Genomic DNA, 21,225 nt, shown 5'->3' on the forward strand with positions numbered 1-21,225 from the left:
CCCAGCCATGGCATAACTTCCTTCAGCAAGGAATTCATCCACAGTGTGCTGCACTTTACCCAGGTGAGGTAAATGTGTACCGAAAGAAGTAATTCCTCAAAAAGCCGTGTGCACCGAATAGGTAGCCTAGCTTAGCTGGGTAATAACAGCAGGGCCCCCTGGGAGAAGTTTTTGGAACTGAAGTGGCTAACCTGGGTAAATATACTGTTATTATTTATTATAATCAAATTTTGCAAAGATTTGTTTTGAAAGCTAAACTGAAAGCTTGCCAGGAACTTGCCGAGCATTGCAAAATGATATATTTATACACATAGGATTTAAAATATTGCACATTATTAAAACAAATGACTGAGTGGGTAAACTGAATACACTCAAACCTGTAAATCAAGGTTACCCAAGGAAAACAGAAAAAAGTAGCCACTGAAGACGAGTATCCTTTTCTAGAGGTAATACATGTATTTACAACACATTCTTTTCAAGGAGTCTTTGGTGGACACCAGACAGGTTTCACTCTTAAAGACAGGTGTAACTGTAACTGTTTACTGGGTTCCCAGGAGAGAAACAATAAACTTGAACACCATAGTCAACATGCATTATCAAATCTTGAACCTGAACTGGAAGTCGTATACCTTAAAAGCTACATGAACATTATCCTCTCACCTCATCCTTCTTGAATGGGTTACGTCCAGTGACCACACTAGATTCCTTCTTCTTCCAAGTCCCGTAGTAAGCTGGCCGGTAATTCTCATGGAACTGCAGCAGCTTCATTTTGAGTCCATCTGGTTTCTTCTCCTTTGACTTCTTCTTGGAAGATGCAGGGTCATCGGACGAGGTGGAAGGCACATCAACATCCATGCTATTAGGAGATAGATGGAGAAGTCAAAGGCTAGTTGGTCAACAATGACTTTGTGTACTTTTGGTATGGTTTCATTCAACCAATGGTACCATCCTTGTCAAGTCTACAACCAGGACATCTACATGTACTAATCATTTGATCTAATGGCCATACCGGTAGTTCATTTACAATTTATTTGAGTTAGGCTAGAAACCCATTTTGTATACTATCCATTTGTTCTAACACCATTAAAGTCTACATGTATATGCAAAAATAAACCATTTAAAATCAAATTTCACATGGCTCAATGCAAAATAATTGGTGGGGGGGGGGAATGAAACAGACAATTTGGGAATTAAATTAAATTTCCCTCTGAAAGTCAAACAGATTTCTGTGGTCCCAAACGATTTGACTTGGGCATAGTGACCAGTATTTGTATTCATTACCTGTCTTTTCCTTGAGCAGCCCTTGAAGGTCCCGGTGTACGGACACCTTTCCTTGGTTTGTACTTCCCTGATTTCAAAATATCCAGGTACAGACTGCCAGTTGACTTTAATCAAGAAGAAGAAAAATAAACAAGTGTTAGTTCAGGGGCCCGTTTCATAAAGAGTTCCAACTGTTGTGATTTTGCCATTATGGCAACTAACATGGAAACCCTGATTTTGATTAGCTACTGAGCCCAGTTTCCATGGTACATGTAGTTGCCAAAGTTACGACTCTTTATGAAACAGAGCCCTGAAAGGAGAAATGTGTATCGCAATGAAGGTACAACCAGTGATGCTCCAGGGGAGGGTTTACAAACTGCAGTTTTTTGATAAATTTCTGATATGAGAATAAAACCCTGTTGATCCACAATCCTAGAGGTGATAGTGCATAACAAATGAGAAAAGAAAGCACACCTGTTACTATTATCATTAGTTTCAAATAAGGAAGAAAAAAAAAAATATGAGGAAGGTGAAATAAGGAAAGAGAGTGAACCTGAATAGTTTATCATTGTGTCACTGTCAACTGAGTACATACTATACAACTGGATTTGCCATGGCATGCAAATTTAAATACTATTTGAATTTGTGAAAAAAATCATTTACTAAAAACTTGTGAACAGGATTGTGGACATTTCAACGCCCAAAGTTTGCGATAGGTTATGTTTACTAGGATCATGTTTGAATTTCAGAGGCTCTTGTGGGGCATTTAGTGGCAAATTAGCCCTGAGCCCCAATGTACTTTGTTCCCTGTGGGGGCATTTTTAGTGCTGAAAACTTTAACCCAGAATGAATAAACCATATAAATTCAAAGGGGGAAAACAAGGTTTCCAGGGCTTAGAATTGTAAAAATATCTGGTACTGGGCAGGTGGGGTGGGGCGATATTGCAATATTAGAATCAGAGCAGCCAACCAGATCAAGTACATTTTAAAAGCTGAAAATTAGTACTTTGCTGAAATCAGCATTTCCAAAGAAATACCATCTGGACAACACACTAAAGAAACAAAATAAAAATCAGTATTTTGCATAAACCATCAGTATTCTTCTCAGTTTTCAGTAATAGATAATGAAAATCTGTATAAGTTGGAAGCTCTGTCGAGTGCCAGTCAAAGTTTTTAGTGTTTCGATAGCTCTGACAACCCATAGAGACTGTACTGCTTGAAATATCAAACACTTTTTATCAAAGTGAAAATATGACTATTGCCAAACAGAAATTTTATTAACATTTGTTTTCATCACTCACTGGTGTCTCCAGATGCTTATCAACCTGCTCCAAGTCCAGGTCCTTGGCCTGTACTCGCCGGCATGGTGCTAGGACCATATCAGACTTGACCTCGAAGGGCGCAAACCAACCCTTGACCTCTGGTTTCTTCACCGGGGCTTGAGCTTGTACGCTAAAGAAACTTTTGAAGGCTTGAGACTGCTTCTCTTTCTTCAAAAGCTGGAAATGGGGAATCATAATGGGAAACTTGTTAACAACATGTATTGAATAGCTATTAAAATGAAGAGAAAAATAATAAGAAATGTCCCAAAATGTGACAAATTATTTCTTCATCATTCAGCTAAGTCAGTAATGCCTGCAACCGGAAACTGACGGAAGCAACTAGGTAGGTTCCCATCACAATTTTTTCCATCCCAATGTTCTGATGAAGCAAGTGACAGAAGTGAACATCATACCAATACAATTTATCTGAGACTGAGTAATACTTCTGGTACTGATAGTACACTTTTATATTGACATTAAATCTTTGCCTAATCAAATCAAATTCCTTCACAAAGTCAGCTCTTTATAGATTTCTATTATAATTCAGTGATATGTGTTAAACAGTCTGAGGATATTTCATTGAGGTAAGTTCGACTGTATTATAAAATGCAAACCTTGTGGCTCACAAAAACCTATAATTTTGACAAGCTTCATGTTGGCAGAGTTGCAAGAAAATGAAATAATGAATTCATACATTATAGAGTAGACAATAATGTGTGCTGATGTTTCACTAACCTCTGCGGCTTCTTTTTGTTTTTTCTCTTCTTCTTGCTTAATACGCTCCTCTTGCTTCTTCTTTTTCTCCTCCTGCTTAGCTCTGTAATGAATCAAGAAAGATGATTATGTACCTAGAAGAGGCTTACAGTTCACCTTGTGGTTGGTCTTGAAATGATTCTTGGATGGTGAAGTGATATACATGTACATTGCAAATGGAAGTTGAAATGCGACAAAGAGAAAGATGATACGAGCAGTATCTTTCATGACATAAGGTACAATTGTTAAAATGAAAGAGAAAGGCTGTGTGAATGTCAGTCAGTCTCATGACCAATTTGAGGGAACCCCAAAGCCCCCACCCTCTTTTCTTCATACAGTAATGGTCTATTTTTAGGGAAGCAAGCACTTACTCTATCTCTTCTTGTTTCTTCATCCGTTCCTCCTCCTTGGCTTTCTTCTTCTCTATCCTCTCCTGTTCCTCTTTCTCCTTCTTCAACTGCTTTTCCATCTCCTTTTTCTTCTTCTCCTCGGCTTTCTGCTTCCTCTGGGCCTCTTTCTCCTCTTCCTTGGATTTCTTCTGCTCCAGCTTCAGCCGTTTCTTCATCTCGTTCTCCTCCTCCAGCTTGCGTTTCTTCTCCTCCCGGAGCCTCTGCTTTTCCTCTTTCTTCTGATCTTGCTCCTTGAGCCTCTGCAAAGCCTTTGCTGACATAGGAGTCTGTTACAGTTTTAGAAGATAAAGATGAGTAATAAAAAAAATTTGGTACTCCTCTAATGACCTTCAAGTATCACCATTACCCTTCTTGGCGGTTGAATGAACATTTATTATCAAATCAAAAGATGAAGACCAACTGACCAAGTTTCTGATTTGAGAACAATTTCCTTTTAAATTGCTTTCCTAATTTCTCGATATTTCATATTTGCACTATCTGATGGACATAAAACTTTAAAAAGCCAGTAGAGCGACTCATCAACATCTGTTGTCTCTTCCTTGAATTTCATTGGCTGAGAAGCAGTTCCTCGGGTAACTTGCAGAAGAAAAAAAAACACACCGTAATTAATTCAGTTACATGTCTTACAACTCATTCATGAAATGCCGGACCATGCACTTTTTTCAAACTCAGAGATTACATACAGGGAGGAACAATGGAATCTTCTTTTTCTGCAATATTTATTTGACCATTTTACAAGATACATGTACTGTACATGCAATGAATTTTGTGGTTAACTCACATCTATATTTACCTTCTTTATGGGTTTCATCTGATTTGATGGTGTAACTGGCTGTGGGGGCATTTGTATAGACTCATTCTTGACGTTATTGTTTAAAGCACCTTTCTCCTCCTTCAAGCAACTTGTAGCAGTTTCCATCAGTGTGTCTTGTTTGTCATTCTCAACACTGTTGCTATGATTACTTGCCTCACAGCCCTCTTCATCTGAAGATGCATGCTCTAATGACGATACTGAAGATATGCTGGTGTTGACGGCTGAATCGTTGTCTTGTGGTGATTCACCAGTGTCAGTGCTGGTACCCGTAGGACTTTCAGTGGGGCTCTCTCGTTTCCTCTTTTCAGCCTTGCTCTTCCTTGGAGGTTCAAAGTCGTCATCGTCCTCCATTTCATCATCCGCATCAGTGATGTCGATGATAGCAGAGGTTGAGACATGAGGCTGTTGGGTACTCTGCACAAACCGATCAAGGGAAGCTGTCTTGGAGACCTTTTTGGGAAGTCCGGTCGAGGTGCAATCCCTGGTTTCCACTGTTGAATCACATTCCTTCTCCGAAGGCTTGGTATCCTCTGAGCTTGAGCTGACCTCTTGTTCCGGAGGGGCGCAGGGCTTACCTGCCACCTCGCTGCTGAAGCCTATTTTCCGTGCCTTCATGACTGAAGGCTTCTTTCCTTGGGGTGTCTCAGCTTTCTTGAGGGGAGTTGTATGTTTATCGCCATGCTTCACTTTCCCTGTTCCAGAGAGGAAAGGGCTGGCCCTATCGACCAACTTAGGCTTCTTGGTAATTTGAGGGGATGGAGTTGAAGAAATGTTTGGCTTGTTTGTAAGAGTAAAGAATGGAAGCCGTGCTGTACAACAGATAGAGAAGGGCGAAAATAAAAATGAAAACAAAATAATCATATTAAAGTGGGCATATCACGATGAAATATACGTTTTACCCCTCCAAACTCTATTAAAAGTATGTCAATTTTTCTCTGAAATCCATTGAACTGTCGGTTTTGTCTCAGCAACAATGTAAATGTCTGTGTTCCAGGATTTATATATATATATCAATATAGATATTATATTCCACGTGTTGGACACAGATGAGATAAAAAAGACAAAGAGGTAATGCATTGTAGTTCCAACAAAGTTTATTTCAAATTCCAAATTTTCGACGCAAACCTTGCGTCTATGTCAGGGATACAACGCTCAGTGACAAGATATTGAAATAGATGTATTCATGATTATGGTAGTCGTGGAAACCCACAGGTTAAAAAACCATCTCCATCAGAATGAAAGCATACTGAGGCGCAGTAATACGCAATAATATTTACAGCCTTCGCCTCAGTATGCTTTCATGATGATGGTGATGCTTTTTTTCAACCTGCACGTTTCCAGTCCTACCATAATCATGAATGCATCTATTATTTCAATATCTTGTCACTGAGCTTTGTATCCCTGACAAAGACGTGAGGTTGCATTTGCATCGAAAATTTAAACTTGGAAAAAAACTTTGTTGGTACTACAATGCATTACCTCCGTCTCTTTTATACACACATATATATATATATATATCTGCTACATTGGATAAGCTCTGCTTTAAAAGTGCAGTGAATGGGAATTTTCTGTGGCTAGCTCTTTGGGGCATTCCTGAGCCCCCATGCAATTGCCCCCCACCCACCATCCATGCCGAAATGATAAATAATGACACAGATTAAAAGTAATTTCATGTGGCAGGGGAAGAAACAGAGTAGGAAATGATTATGGGAGCTTTACTAGTAGGAAAGCAGTATGTAATTTAATAGGCCTAATAATTTTCATGACTGTTCATTTGGATGAATTTTGAAATCTTCTGAAATCAAAGGATTCAACAACAAAAAATGTCTACTGACCTTGCTTCATTCGCTTTGCTGGTGGACTGACAACATCGTTCCTTTGTGCATCGTTCATGGTTCCTGTTGGGAGGGGGGTGGGATTTCATTAAAAAAAAAGTTTTAAAAAATGATAATAGAAAAAGAGATAATTAATTTCAGATGATTTATCACCTTTTTACCAATTAAATGTCGGTTTGTACAGCAAGATAGACAGATGCTAGGACCTACTTTACATGTCCATCCATCATATTCATCCATGACCAGATCATTACCTAGACTACATGTATATAAACCCAGCAGTAGAGGCGCAGGGCCAATATGGGAGACCGTCTCTCGTGTTGGAGATTGTCTCCAATATCAGGGACCTTTGCAAAGAATTTTGGCATCCAATTTCAGAGACAGTCTCCAGTTTGGGAAACCAATTCTTTCTTTTGCTTACCTTACCTTACTGGCAAATGTAAATGTGATTTTCCGATTGTAAAAATTCCCCCTTTTTACCGTCTACTTTAAAATTCACCGTCTAGACCTACTTTTGTTTTCATAAGGATTCAAATGGGCTTCTCAACTTCTGACCACAGTACATATGTAGGTGGTTTCAGACCGCCTCAGAGTTTGTCAGTTCCAGGCATGTACAGTGAGACCATCACATATCGACCACCTCTTTTGAAACCCACCACCTTGCACCCTTTAAAATTATTGCGTATTACTAGGAGTGGGCTATAAATGGGTGATTTTGGGTTTTACTGTGTGAACAGTTTTTTTGTGTTCCTTTTACCTTATCTCAACATGAAATGACAATATTTTTTGTCTCGGGTCCGAGAAAAAAGTGTGCCGGGCCAAAATCCAAAATGGCCGCCAAAACCACCCAAAATCACAGTTTTTGCCACAACTTCTTTATTTGGTGGTCTTTTTCTCTGGTTTTGGTGTCTATTCATATGTTTTAAGGGGCAGGCAATTTGTTTATCCTATAATTAGCACTTTTAAACCATTATTTGTAGAGTTAAAAAGGTAATTATACCTAAATTTTTCAATTTTTATAGCCTTTTTTCAGACAAATGTAGGTTTTATTGTCCTGGGGTTCTTCGATATTAGATGGTACGAGGTCAACAATAGCAAGCAGCTTCATAGAGCTATATTGCTTTTATTCCTCTACTGTGGGTTTTACGGATATTTGTGAAATATATCTTATTAAATAAAAAATGTTAATTATCCATAGGGGCTATACAGTATACAATGTACTGTTACTGTACATACTTCACTGCATATTTCCATGCATTGACCACCATGACATATGACAAAGCCTGTATATAAACTATAGTGTCATAGAAATAAGCTCTTAAAGTTTAAAATTAGATTGTGAATTGTGAATTTGATAATTGCTTGTCAGCTGATGTACATGATGAAACCAGGCTAACCAGCAACATGAATTGCACATAAAATATCACATATCATAGATACGTACATCACATATCTACATGTAGCTATATCTTCTTCATTTGGAGGCTTTTTTACCTGGTTGTGGTGTCTAACTGGCCTATGTTAATGGGGTCAGGTAACTATATAATCATGGTAATGTTGATCAACAGCCAATCAGAATCAAGGATTCCATGTAAGTTACCATTAAGTTAACATATTGGTAAATTTTTATGCAACGGGACCCAGAATATCTACAGTGTAAATGCCATGATGTGGGGTTAATTACCTTTCTCCGCCCCCTGAATTAGCATATTTGACAAAACATGTCCATAGTTTCTGAGACAAAACATATCTTCAATTTCTAAAGCATCTAATTCTAAACCTAAGAGGTAATTTCTACATGTATAACACTATAGTTTATACATGCTGTGTCATGGTGGCCAATGCATTTATGCAGTGCAGTATGTACAGTACATTGTATACTGTATAGCCCCTATGGATAATTAACATTTTTTTTATTTAAGATATATTTCACAAATATCCGTAAAACCCTCAGTAGAGGAATAAAAGCGATATAGCTCTATGAAGCTGCTTGCTATTGTTGACCTCGTACCATCTAATATCCAAGAACCCCAGGACGATAAAATCTACTTTTTGGCTGAAAAAAGGCTATAAAAATTGAAAAAATTAGGTATAATTACCTTTTAACTCTACAAATAATGGTTTAAAAGTACTAATTATAGGAAAAACAAATTGCCTGCCCCCAAATACATATGAATAGACACCAAAACCAAAGAAAAAGACCACCAAATAAAGAAGTTGTGGCCAAAACTGTGATTTTGGGTGGTTTTGGCGGCCATTTTGGATTTTGGCCCGGCACACTTTTTTCTCGGACCCAAGACAAAAAATATTGTCATTTCATGTTGAGATACATTACAAGGAATAAAAAAAAACTGTTCCCATATTGAAATTACAAAAAAAGTATTTTTGACCCATGTATAGCCCACTCCTAGTATTACAAACAATACGCACGGGAGAGTAGGCGCAGTGTCCATAGGAACGGTAAGAATTGATTTTACGACCCCCCAAAAAAATTTAGTGAATTCATCAAAATTGTATTGACCAGACCCTAACTTCGCCGAAAAATAGTTGTTCATAGTAAAATCCGATATGAGACGGCTTTAGAACAAAATATCCGTCGTCAATCGTCAAATCATGTGCCGGAGCTCGCAGTGGAAGTAGTGAGACGATCATTCATTTAGCATGTTGACATCATAGAACTGATTTAGAATCTTGAGTCAAAATATTTCACCAACGTGACAAGAATCAGCCGTAAACTTAGTGTATCGCGGGTGGTCAGTATTATTCACGACCGATTTCAAAACATCGCATGCAATCTTTTGAAATCGGCCGTGAATAAATACATGTGTGAGGAAAAAGATATTGGGCCAAAATCACCAATTTTGAGGAAACAGGAGGATGGACAAGGAGTGAAATAAGGGTGAAGAGTAAAAAGAAATAAAGCTATTACTTTCTATGATTTTTACAACAAACCACCATTTGATCCCACCTTTGTCACTCGGTTATAAATAATTTGTAGTATTAAAACAATTATTTATAGATCTAATTACGTAATAAATTTTAATATTTGTAAAATAAAATTTTTATCTATAGATCTAAATGGTTTTTCAAACGGCTGGTAGCCGGAAGTACGTCATACATCAGTGGTTCAAGGGTCGACGCTATTGTATTTCCGTTGTTTACATGTGGATCGAGGGGTCTACTCTACGCGGCATCAGGTAAGAAACCTTAATTTTTTACATTTTTATCTAACATTTTTTTAAACCTTCCTATGCACTAGGCATAGGAAGGTGTAGAATTTAATAAAATAAACATATTTCGCGCGATCCTGTTATGAAAAGATGGATTTCCTAGGAATCCATCTTACTCCGTTCTCTTAGTCTTAGATCTATCATCTAGATCTAGGCCTATGCACCTACATGTCTTTGAAGAATGAAGGCCTGTTCAGCCATCAATGATGAAGAAGTATCATTGTAGGCCTATGACAGGATTTTAAAGAGTCATCATCATTGCGTCCTCAAGACTAGTCTTGATCGGCCATTTTTGTTATGAATCGTAAAAAAATGGCCGATCGAGACAGGGGATGGCCTAGAACTTTATCAGTAGAGGCGCTGGTCCAAAAATTGGGATTGTCCCAGAAAACAAGGATATCCTCATAAACCAAGACAAATCATGTCTTGATAAATTGAGACTGTCCTTGTTTATGGGGACGTTTTTTTTTCACTTCCCCCTACGGGACAAAGACAGCAATTACGGAAATTGAGTGCTAAAAATAGATTCAGTGACCTCAATTCCCCCCAGTTCACCGTCTATTTTTCATGACTTACCATCTTCCAATAATCTTGTTATGAAACCTGATATGTTTACATTGACTAGCACACTTGATTGGTGTCTGCACTTGACAGGTGAATGAACATTCCTAGATTTCTTGTGTGAAGAAATCCTTATAAACTGAGACAGTCCCTGTAAACTGGGACGATCCCAATTTTATGACCAGCGCCTCTACTGTTTATAGAAGGAGAGAACTTTTTGTTTTTTTGAGGTTCCAGTCTGATGTGCTCAGTCTTGTCAGGAAAACTACTCGTTACGACGTTAGACCTTCATCCATATTATAATCGTGGTATTAAAAGTCACGAAGTGCATAATGTCTGTTTTCGCAATTCATTTGGAGGAATATTTAGACCATAAATCACGCTAGTCCCGTGAGTATAGTCAAATACACGGTAAGCATGGTAAGCCCTAGACCAAAAGCTTCGGTCTCTGTTATGTTGGTTGTTCAGCTGAACTCGGTTGGCTTCACTCACCAAATACAGAGACCCAAGTTCTAGCGCGATCTGTACTACAGTACAGGGACTCAATGGCCATATATTTATGTACTTAAGATCGGACAAAACGGGGAAGTGAATTTGCGTGACAGCCGAGGTAAGTCACTGTTCTTGTTCCTTTTAACTTGATTTTTCACCGTTTTTTGGCAATTAATGCCAGGAGGGAATATTATTAATTTGCATTTTGGTCGCAATAATTGTCAATTTTTTTATGGCAGTGTATACAGCCACACGCGTGTGTCTTTACCATCCAGCCACACGCGTGTGGTTATATCCAGAACACCTATCTGTGGATACCGCCACACGCCGCCAGTAATAACAGTAAAACACGTATGTAGGTCTGACCGTCTATATCACGATCAAAATAACCTAATTTCTTCATTAAATTCTTACATTCTAAACCCCTTTGATATCCTTAGATCGTTTCAATTTCATTTTCACCGTCTTCTCTCCTTGCTTTTCTTGTCTTGTTACAAACGGTCGTCTGTTTAACAGCAAATTCTCTTTTTCTACTGTCGATTCTGGCTTCCTTCGCGGTGGCAGACCCATACAGCGTTAGCGCAGCGCAGTAGTAGACATACATGTACACAGTTTGGGTTTCGTACGTATGCACGTACGCGCACATAGCCTAGAGTCAGTAGAGAATCGACACAAGTAGAAAAAGTGTGGAAATTTGCTATTTAACAGGCGGCCTTTTGTAACAAGACAAGAAAAGCAAGGAAAGAAGACGGTGAGAATGAAATTGAAACGATTTAAAGAAATCAGAGTGGTTTAGAATGTAAGAATTTAATGAAGAAATGAGGTTATTTTGATCGTGATATAGACGGTCAGACCTACATACCGGTACGCGTTTTACTGTTATTACTGGCGGCGTGTGGCTGTATCCACAGATAAGTGTTCTGGATATAACCACACGCGTGTGGCTGGATGGTAAAGACACACGCGTGTGGGCTTGGCTGTAGTGTATACACTGCCTTTTTTTATTCATTAAAGACAAAAATTGAAGAGCCCCGACAGGGGGATTTTGCATTGCAAGTCCCCTAATGGTGGCTGCACGATAGCGAGCCGTCTGTGTACGAGGATAAATAAAAAAAAATGTTAAAAAACTCCTCGAAACAGACGGCTGCCAGCTGTCTAGGTAAGCCCCACACCCTGGGCTCCAGCCCGCGCAGCGGTCGGGAGCTCCGAACTATTAAAGGGGAAGTTCACCCTGAAGAAAACTTTGTTGTAAAAATAACAGAAAAAATAGTAAAAAATATTGGTAAAGGTTTGAGGAAAATCTGTTAAAGAGTAAGAAAGTTATTAGAGTTAAAAGTTTTGGATTTGTGACGTCATAAACGAGCAGCTGCCCCATGTGTTATGTAATATAAAATGCATGAATTTCAAATTTTGTATGGTTCCTGATAACTTAATTTTGTTTTCTTTTCATGATCGGATGTGAAATGATTTGTCTATTGATATACAAGAGTTACAGTGAAAACCACCCTTATAAAAATCGCCAATGGTATTTGAATGGTGCCGAATGGTAGTTGAATGGTGGTCTGAATGGTAAATGGTACGCGAATGGTATTTAAGTGGTGTTTCAATGGTAAGTTCTTAATGGTAATTGGTAGTTTATTCAATGGTAAATGGTATACCATATACCCAATGGTGTCTCAGTGGTATGTGTCTAATGGTATGATTAGTATGATGAATGGTATACCATACACCCAACGGTGTCTCAGTGGTATTCAATGGTGTCTCAGTGGTATGTGCTTGTAATGGTATGATTGGTATGATGAATAGTATACCATACACCCAATGGTGTCTCAGTGGTATACAATGGTGTCTCAGTGGTATTCAATGGTGTATCAGTAGTATGTGCCTGTAATAGTATGATTGGTATACCATACACCCAATGGTGTCTCAGTGGTATTCAATAGTGTCTCAGTAGTATGTGCCTCTAATGGTTTGACTGGTATACCATACACCCAATGGTGTCTCAGTGGTGTACAATGGTGTCTCAGTGGTATTCAATGGTGTCTCAGTAATATGTGCCTCTATAATGGTATGATGAATGGTATACCATACACCCAATGGTGTCTCAGTGGTATACAATGGTGTCTCAGTGGTGGTCAATGGTGTCTCAATAGTATGTGCCTCTAATGGTTTGACTGGTATACCATACACCCAATGGTGTCTCAGTGGTGTACAATGGTGTCTCAGTGGTATTCAATGGTGTCTCAGTAGTATGTGCCTCTATAATGGTATGATGAATGGTATACCATACACCCAATGGTGTCTCAGTGGTATTCAATAGTGTCTTAGTACTATGTGCCTCTAATGGTTTGACTGGTATACCATACACCCAATGGTGTCTCATTGGTGTACAATGGTGTCTCAGTGGTATTCAATGGTGTCTCAGTAGTATGTGCCTCTATAATGGTATGATGAATGGTATACCATACACCCAATGGTGTCTCAGTGGTATGCAATTGTGTCTCAGTGGTATACAATGGTGTCTCAATGGTGGTCAATGGTGTCTCAGTAGTATGTGCCTCTATAATGGTATGATGAATGGTATACCATACACCCAATGGTGTCTCAGTGGTATTCAATAGTGTCTTAGTACTATGTGCCTCTAATGGTTTGACTGGTATACCATACACCCAATGGTGTCTCATTGGTGTACAATGGTGTCTCAGTGGTATTCAATGGTGTCTCAGTAGTATGTGCCTCTATAATGGTATGATGAATGATATACCATACACCCAATGGTGTCTCAGTGGTATACAATGGTGTCTCAGTGGTATTCAATGGTGTCTCAGTAGTATGTGCCTCTATAATGGTATGATGAATGGTATAATGGTGTCTCAGTGGTATACAATGTTGTCTCAGTGATATTCAATAGTGTCTCAGTAGTATGTGCCGCTATAGTGGTATGACTGGTATGGTGAATGGTATACCATATACTCAATGGTGTCTCAGTGATATCCAATAGTCTCAGTGCCATATGCCTAATGATATGATTGGTATCAATGGTATACCATATGCCCAATATTGTGTCTTAGTAGTATGTGCCTAGTGGTATAATCATTGGATAGTTGTTGGATAATTGTAATGCCATAGTGGCTTAGTGGTGTGTGCCTAATGAATGTCATTTGTGTTAATGGAGAATGGTATGCCCAATTGCATTACCCAATAACATAATTTCGAAGATTTAAAGAAAATATATCAAAGATTTAAAAGTATTTAGAGTTAATAAAATTTTTGAGTCGTGACTTTTATGCGAGCAGCTTCCCCTAATCAAGTGTAATCGCTCATGATGGTAAACATGGTCTCTTGCATTCTTTTAAATTGTCTTTGTCCTTATTAAGTAAAAGGTCTATATGTGTTTAAATATAATTGATCCAGTGGTTATAATACAATACTATAAATTTGTATATTTTACGATTGTACATATTACCTTCTAAATAAATCAAAATCAATCGGTCAATGAAATCTTATTTGAGAAAAAAGGGTTTTAATTGTACCTTAATACCAACGGACAAATTATTTCACAGCCGCTCCCGAAAGTTCCCTGTAATCATTTACCATTAAAATCTTGAAATTCAAACATGCACGTTTTATAGGGAGCATGAAGAAGATGCGTATCGTGCTAAATAGAAAATTGTACATTGATCACCATCCTCTCTTTTTCCCTTTGTTTCCTTTCGCTTTTTGTTTCTTGGTAGTCAAAATTAATGAACGGCATGAATGTAGCTCCTCTATCGTACGGTATACTGTTCGTTTTTATTTTAAACTACGTTCTTCATATTTTTATTTTCAAAGTTTTATTCTATTTAATTTATAATCATTTTGCTTATTTATGGCCGCTTTTTATGAAGAGAACTATATCTGGAGTGTTCCAAACTTAGATATTTGCAATTAATCCCAAGATACAAATTTATAGGTTATATACATTAATTTTATCTAAAACATATCAATTTGGATTTTTTTGATGGAAGAAACAATAAATCAGTTGCAAGTTTGCAATGAAAAGTATGACTTTCAATTGATTTTGGAGTGTGAAATTGATTTTCGTTCGATTGAAAGTTTCTTGCAATGCCCGCGGCCCATATTTTGCTCAAAATGAATTCACTGTTGGTTGTCTTGGTCCCCCAACCTATATCAAATTCCCATCCGCAAACCCTGATATGGTCAGTCTGCAACGTCCAAAGCCCCCTCCGAACCCATTTGTACCTTATAGCTGCTTCCAATCATGAATTATTCCTCTCTTTTTTTTTACAAATGATATTTTCAAAATTCTATATTTTTAGGCCCTAATTATTCTTTCTCACGGACGGCGTTCATAAAGAGGAGAGCTATTCTATAGGACGGTCATTACTTGATTGAAATGATTTATCCATATTGTCTTGCTCCCCCACCCCTATCAAAATTCCCTGCCGCCATACAGGGTATAGTACAATGTAACAGAAAAGAAATATACTGAATGAAATCTCTATTTCAATCAAAACAAAAGCAAATTGAAAGGGAAGAGGAATGAGTAAAAAATATACATATAAAGGGAAAAAACAAGAAAAGAAAAAGGCAGAGGAGAAAAGAAAAAAAGACAACGAAAATAAAAAAAAGAAAAGAAGAGAAAAGAAAAGAAAAGAAAAAAATGAAGGGATCGAAAACTTTTTTCATAGATTCCAAGATCCAAGGGAAACAGTGGCAAAAATTGATCTCACGCCATCATGGTTTCCAACCACGAACCAATCGAGAGGAAAAAGAAGACACCCCTGATTTGGGTTTGATTCACCCCCCCCCCCATATCGGGATGTGTATTTATCTTGGCGAAGAAGTCCCCTCCCCCAGATTTGGTCATAATTTATCCCCCCCCCCCCCATATGTGTTGGCGAGCAGGGCCGCTTGGCTGCTTGCCAGGTAGCTCTATTATAAATACGTATTGTTCTCGCACGCACGCGCGAACGTCTAACCGCCAAGTGCAATATTTGAAAAAGAAAACTCGATCTACCGGTAGGCCTACTACCGTTTTGCTGTTGATAAGTCCGTCGATAATTCATCAAAAACTAAAGGAACACGGGTCAGATTCGGACAGCGACTTCAAAGTCATTTGTAGAAGGCTAAACAGTAAGTTCTATAACAATTTTCTTTGATTTATTTCTCAAATTGTCTCAAAATGTTAGATGTCGTTGTACCGCCACGACATGCACGACCACTGCACTGCCACCGTCACTGCCCCGTTGGCGCTGGCCGCTGCTCTACGGGCCGGGACGTGGCTTTGACGATAGGGAGTGCTTATGGTTTTTATGCTTTGTATTGGCAGAGTTTAGCTCGGCGAGCAGTGAATAGTAATTCGCTCATATTGCCTGATGTTTATTGTCAATGTTTTACAAAAACCATCTCTGAATAGGCCTACATTGAATTCATGAATGAATGATTTGTTAATGCTAATGTCAAGACCGTCAAAGTTTTAATTGTGAAATAGACCGTTACTGCACACGTTAATTCACTGAAATTGAAAACTTGCCGACAAATATTGCTTTGAAATTAGGCCTATAATTTGTTGTTGATAGATGTTGGTATTGAAATGAGATAAAATGGAGGTGAAACATGGGTCCTAAAGTTTAAAAAATGATAAAGGCTACGCAGGTCTATAACTTAGCTACACTGTACACCACAACGGCAAATTGTCCATAGACTGTGTACAACGGATAGATTGGCTCCGCACAGCGATTCGAAGACCGCTGATTGGTCAATCGCGCAGATCACGTCATGATCACGTGGTCCGAAAAATAATTCCTTCGGACTGCGTGCGGAAGTATCGATAGCGATAACGATATCCGGTCATGATGTGTACGCGGTAAATGGTCTTGGTTCGTAATCGGATCGCTCCGGTATCGATCAAAAATTATCGAAACTCTGCAATTTCATGCATATTCACGCGACGCTCCGAAACCAGGAAGCCAATTGACTTTGTGCACGTTGCGATAGACTCTACAAATTCCAACGAACACGATGACATATAGACGCTAATTTGTAAGGTTTTGACGGAAAAGCAAAAAGTAATTGAAAATCTCTTACCTGTGCGGTATCGGTGAGAAAATAGATCCTCCGAGAATACCTTTCATAATTCATATAAAATATGCGAAAGTGAAATTCTAGGTCGATTTTGGTACGAGGTGATAGAGAATTGCACACTTGTTTTGGTGGAATTCTGTGTGGGGAAATAAAAGGCTTGCACTGCGCATGCTTACTATATTTTCATTCATAAATTGGTTCTCGGCAGTGGCTGGATGACATCATGTAATAAGCAAAAATGTACACGACCGCTACGTTCACGCTCCGCTATCCATTGTACACAATTTGTCGCTGTGTAATTGCACATACTATTTCAATGGTAAAATGTGCACTTTGTGTGTGGAACTGTGACTGGACGGAGTGACAAACGATTCCTATTCAATTTTTCTACAGAGGCTGCAATAATTATGCAGAGAAAACTGGCGCTAATGCAGTTTTGCACCGGCCGATTACCAGCATACCTCATCACCAAAACTTGTTCCCAAATGTCATGACAGGTCTCTCAGTCACATTTCTATGTTAATATACCCACCGCTTTTCAAAATATTGGGAACGGCTGTATTTAGTCTTGATCTCGACGTCGTTGATCTAATCCGTAGACATCACTTCGCGGATCGCTGGGATTCGCCTTAATATTTATATGGACTGAAGTTAGCAACCAAATCATGCTAACATGTGGCGAACAAACTGCCAGCATGCCGCATGCGAATCTTTTGATCGCATAACTTCGGTCCATATCAACATGACGGCGAATCCAAGCGATCCGCAATATTTTGAAAAGTGGTGGGCATATTGAATATTGATCTCAAAATGTGTGTAGACAACTCTGGTGGGGAGTTTTGCTCGAAGTTGCATGCACAACAAACAATTGTCCATAGACTGTGTACAACGGATAGATCGTCTCCGCACAGCGATTCGAAGACCGCTGATCGGTCAATCGCGCAGATCACATCATGACCACATGGTCCCAAAAATAATTCCTTTGGACTGTGTGCGGAAATAGCAATAACGATATCCGGTCATGTTGTGTACGCGGTAAATGGTCTTGGTTCGTGATCGGATCGCTCCGGTATCGATCAAAAATTATCGAAACTCTGCAATTTCATGCATATTCACGCGACGCTCTGAAACCCGGAAGCCAATTGACTTTTTGCACATTGCGATAGACTCTATAAATTCCAAGGAACACAATGACATATAGACGCTAATTCGTAAAATTTTGATGGAAAAGCAAGAAGTATTCGAAATTCGCTTACCTGTGCGGTATCGGTGAGAAAATAGATCCTCCGAGAATACCTTTCATAATTCATATGAAATATGTGAAATTGAAATTCTAGGTCGATTTTGGTACGAGGTGATAGGGAATTGCACACTTGCTTTGGTGGAATTCTGTGTGGGGAAACAAAAGGCTTGCACTGCACATGCTTACTTTATTTTCATTCATAAATTGGTTCTCGGCAGTGGCTGGATGACGTCATGTAATAAGCAAAAATGTACACGACCACTACGTTCACGCTCCGCTATCCGTTGTACACAATTGTTCACTGTGAGTTGGCTGGTGTGAAACTGCATTAGTGCGGGAGGGTATTCTTAGATCCTTTCATGGGGCTAGGCATATCAATTTTTTAAAGTAAATTTTATCCTTTTTTAAAGTTAAGTTTGTCCTGTGATCACATTTTATCTGTTTTTATTTATTTACTGATCAAAACTTGCCTAAAAACGTCTGGAGTCCATCCACTGGCATATGATTGTCCATGAACAGATCCATGATTTCTCAAAGGGGGTAGTGGGGCACATTTTCCCAAGGAAACTTTAAATAACAAGCAAACCAAAAAAGAGATCCTCTTGTATGAGACAATATTTTTAATATAAATATTTGCTGTAACTTTCGAAGGGGGGGGGGGAACACTTGTGTAAGAAAGCCACATTTTTATCAAACACATCGACTATTGCTCTCAAGGTGGGGGCACAGGTCAAATGTGCCCTCTTGGATCTGCTTCTGCGGTTGTCAATACCAGAAAAATGGAATTTATGTCATCGATTACCCTCTTGAAAATTGCTGCTATAGACATTTGATTTCAGATGACCTAGCTTTTACTAGTATAAAGCATGCACAGTTATATTACAGCCTTGTCTGAACTACGCTGAATACTATCACATTTCCTTATTTTATCCTGAATTCTGGGCTGGTAATCAGAGATCCATGAAAAATATCTTTAACATTAAAGTTCTAAGATCATTCTTTTTCTATTACTATATTAGTATTCTATTTTTGCTTGTATCTGCACATACATGCAGATTTTACAACACTCAAATTGATTTTATTTCATTTTCAAAGTTTGGACGACGGATACACTGGATAAGGTAGATGGTCCAGCCTTATCTGGGAATGACACGACGGGTGTTGAACACAGAAAACGTGCCATGTACAAGAAACAATTGGAGTTTATGAAAGGTAGGTGTGTAAGAATTTTCTTCAGTAGAAAAAATTGCAAAGCTTCATGAGATAAAACAGATTGTATTCCTGCAGTGGCATAGCTGGAAAAAAAAACCTTGTCAGGAATGGTAAAAAATCCTGAGAAAGGACAAATGTCATCCCTATTTAGAGGAGCACAAGTCTTTTCTGACACCCCCCCCCCCCAGAAAAAATATCAGTATGTTGGCTGAGGGGGGAAGGGTGGACAATTTGTCCCCAGGTATTCATTTGTTGTGGTATTTTTCATCATTGGGGCAACCTCCCATTAGATAGGTTATTGTCTACCCATCTATGGTTAAACATTAATTTATTTATCATATTTTACCAAATGTTTTGTTGATATTTGTTAATTGGTATCATTCAATTGAATGGTAGAGTATACTGCAAATTTCTCGATATATAAAAAAATATATGAACTTCTAAAGAAAGCTTACACACACGACAAGCATTCATATTTTGAACCCTTAGCTAATATACTGTCCTTTGCATTGTTATCATCCAATATTTCTTATTACAGCTTCAAGGAATTAATCCTGCCGGGTACCCATTCACTTCATCTGGGTCTAGTGATGCAGTGTGGATGAATTTCGGGCTGAAGGAAAACACACCATGGCTAGGACTCAAATTCACGACCCTCTGTTTGGAAGGTGAGAGTCAGAACCACTAACCAGCTGATGTCATATCCCCACTTTTATTTTATTACAAGAAGTCGCGCTAATTTACATTTTGTCCTCCGAGAACTATAAAAAATGGAGTGAAAATTTATTTCAAAGACATGTCCACCCTTACAAAAAAGTTGATTTGATTAAAAAGAGAAAAATCAAACATAAAAATCGGATGAAAAATAAGAAAGGCATGACATTTTAAAGTTTCGCTCAATTTCACTTAATAGTTACATGCACATCCAGGTCGGTATGCAAATGAGGGAACTGATGACATCACTCATTCACTTTTCTTTGTTTTTTAAATATGAAATATTATAATTTTCTCCTCATTGTCCTATGAAATAAAGTTTTATTTTGATTTTTTTATTGTCAAATCTGTAAAAATTGAAATATTGTACAATTCAAACAATGAAAACCAAAACAAAAAGTGAGGGACATCATCGATTCTCTCATATGCATGTGGGTAAATTGTGTATATAACTATTTTGTGAAAAATAGGCGAAATTTCAAAATGTCATGACTTTCTTATTTTGCATCCGATTTAGATGAAATATTTTGCATGATGCTTGCCTGATTTTCTCTTTTGATTCAAAACAACCTTTTCTGTGGTGGACTTTACCTTTAATGTGAAGATATGCATTGCTGGAAATAATGATATGATACTTGGGACATATCATACACACATGTATGAAAATATGAAATAATTATTTCATTTTATAGAATAAGCCTAACAAATATTCCTGACGATCATGTGTACATTGGGTTAATTTTTTACCAAAATGTTGTTCAAATTCAATAACTTTGTTATTATCAGATTTTAATGAAATTTTCAGCATGATCCTTTTCTGATTCATTCTCTCCCTACCAAAATCTCCCCTTTTCTCATGCTTTCTTTCTATGGTCCCCTTCATTCTCCTTATAACTATGTTATATGTAAAATGTAACCGGTCGTCCAACCAATTTGATTGAAGGGCTAGAGGTACTCGAGACTGAAAGCTATGTGATATAATTGAAAGTGTACATCAGACAACAAAAAACACTGAAAATTTCATAAAAATTTGTTGAGGATTAACAAAGTTTTGACGAATTAAAGTTGTTATTTTTTGGTAAAACTGTTCTCTGCAAGTCCTCATGAATATACAAGATCACAATTTATATATTTTTTGTATTATATGAATTTAAATTTTGTCCAAGCTCGGTTGTAAAAAATTACGATTGACTACTGATTTACTGTGTAAGACAATAATCATATTATTTCTCACACATAGTTGAGTTATTCATCTGATTTAACACAACAAAAATAGAAAGAAATAAGTGGGT

At 38.0% G+C, this 21,225-nt stretch overlaps 1 protein-coding gene and 1 long non-coding RNA gene across 2 annotated transcripts in view; one reads left to right on the top strand and one right to left on the bottom strand.

Moving 5' to 3' along the window:
- Positions 1 to 21,225, bottom strand: part of LOC121415961 (chromatin assembly factor 1 subunit A-like) — a 33,144-nt gene that overhangs the window by 8,831 nt on the left and 3,088 nt on the right. The window contains exons 2-8 of the mRNA XM_041609371.1: positions 6,395 to 6,457; positions 4,539 to 5,368; positions 3,707 to 4,011; positions 3,318 to 3,399; positions 2,562 to 2,759; positions 1,282 to 1,385; positions 661 to 856 (exon numbers count right to left, since the gene is read on the bottom strand). Coding sequence (XP_041465305.1) covers positions 661 to 856; positions 1,282 to 1,385; positions 2,562 to 2,759; positions 3,318 to 3,399; positions 3,707 to 4,011; positions 4,539 to 5,368; positions 6,395 to 6,452 — 1,773 coding nt within the window. The 5' untranslated portion in view covers positions 6,453 to 6,457. The remainder of the gene's footprint in view (positions 1 to 660; positions 857 to 1,281; positions 1,386 to 2,561; positions 2,760 to 3,317; positions 3,400 to 3,706; positions 4,012 to 4,538; positions 5,369 to 6,394; positions 6,458 to 21,225) is intronic.
- On the top strand, positions 15,774 to 19,771 carry LOC121415964. Its single transcript, XR_005970078.1, has 3 exons — positions 15,774 to 15,813; positions 19,103 to 19,219; positions 19,758 to 19,771. It is a non-coding gene; the product is annotated as an uncharacterized LOC121415964 (long non-coding RNA).

This window comes from Lytechinus variegatus, chromosome 5, assembly GCF_018143015.1.
Source record: "Lytechinus variegatus isolate NC3 chromosome 5, Lvar_3.0, whole genome shotgun sequence".
Classification (NCBI taxonomy): domain Eukaryota; kingdom Metazoa; phylum Echinodermata; class Echinoidea; order Temnopleuroida; family Toxopneustidae; genus Lytechinus; species Lytechinus variegatus.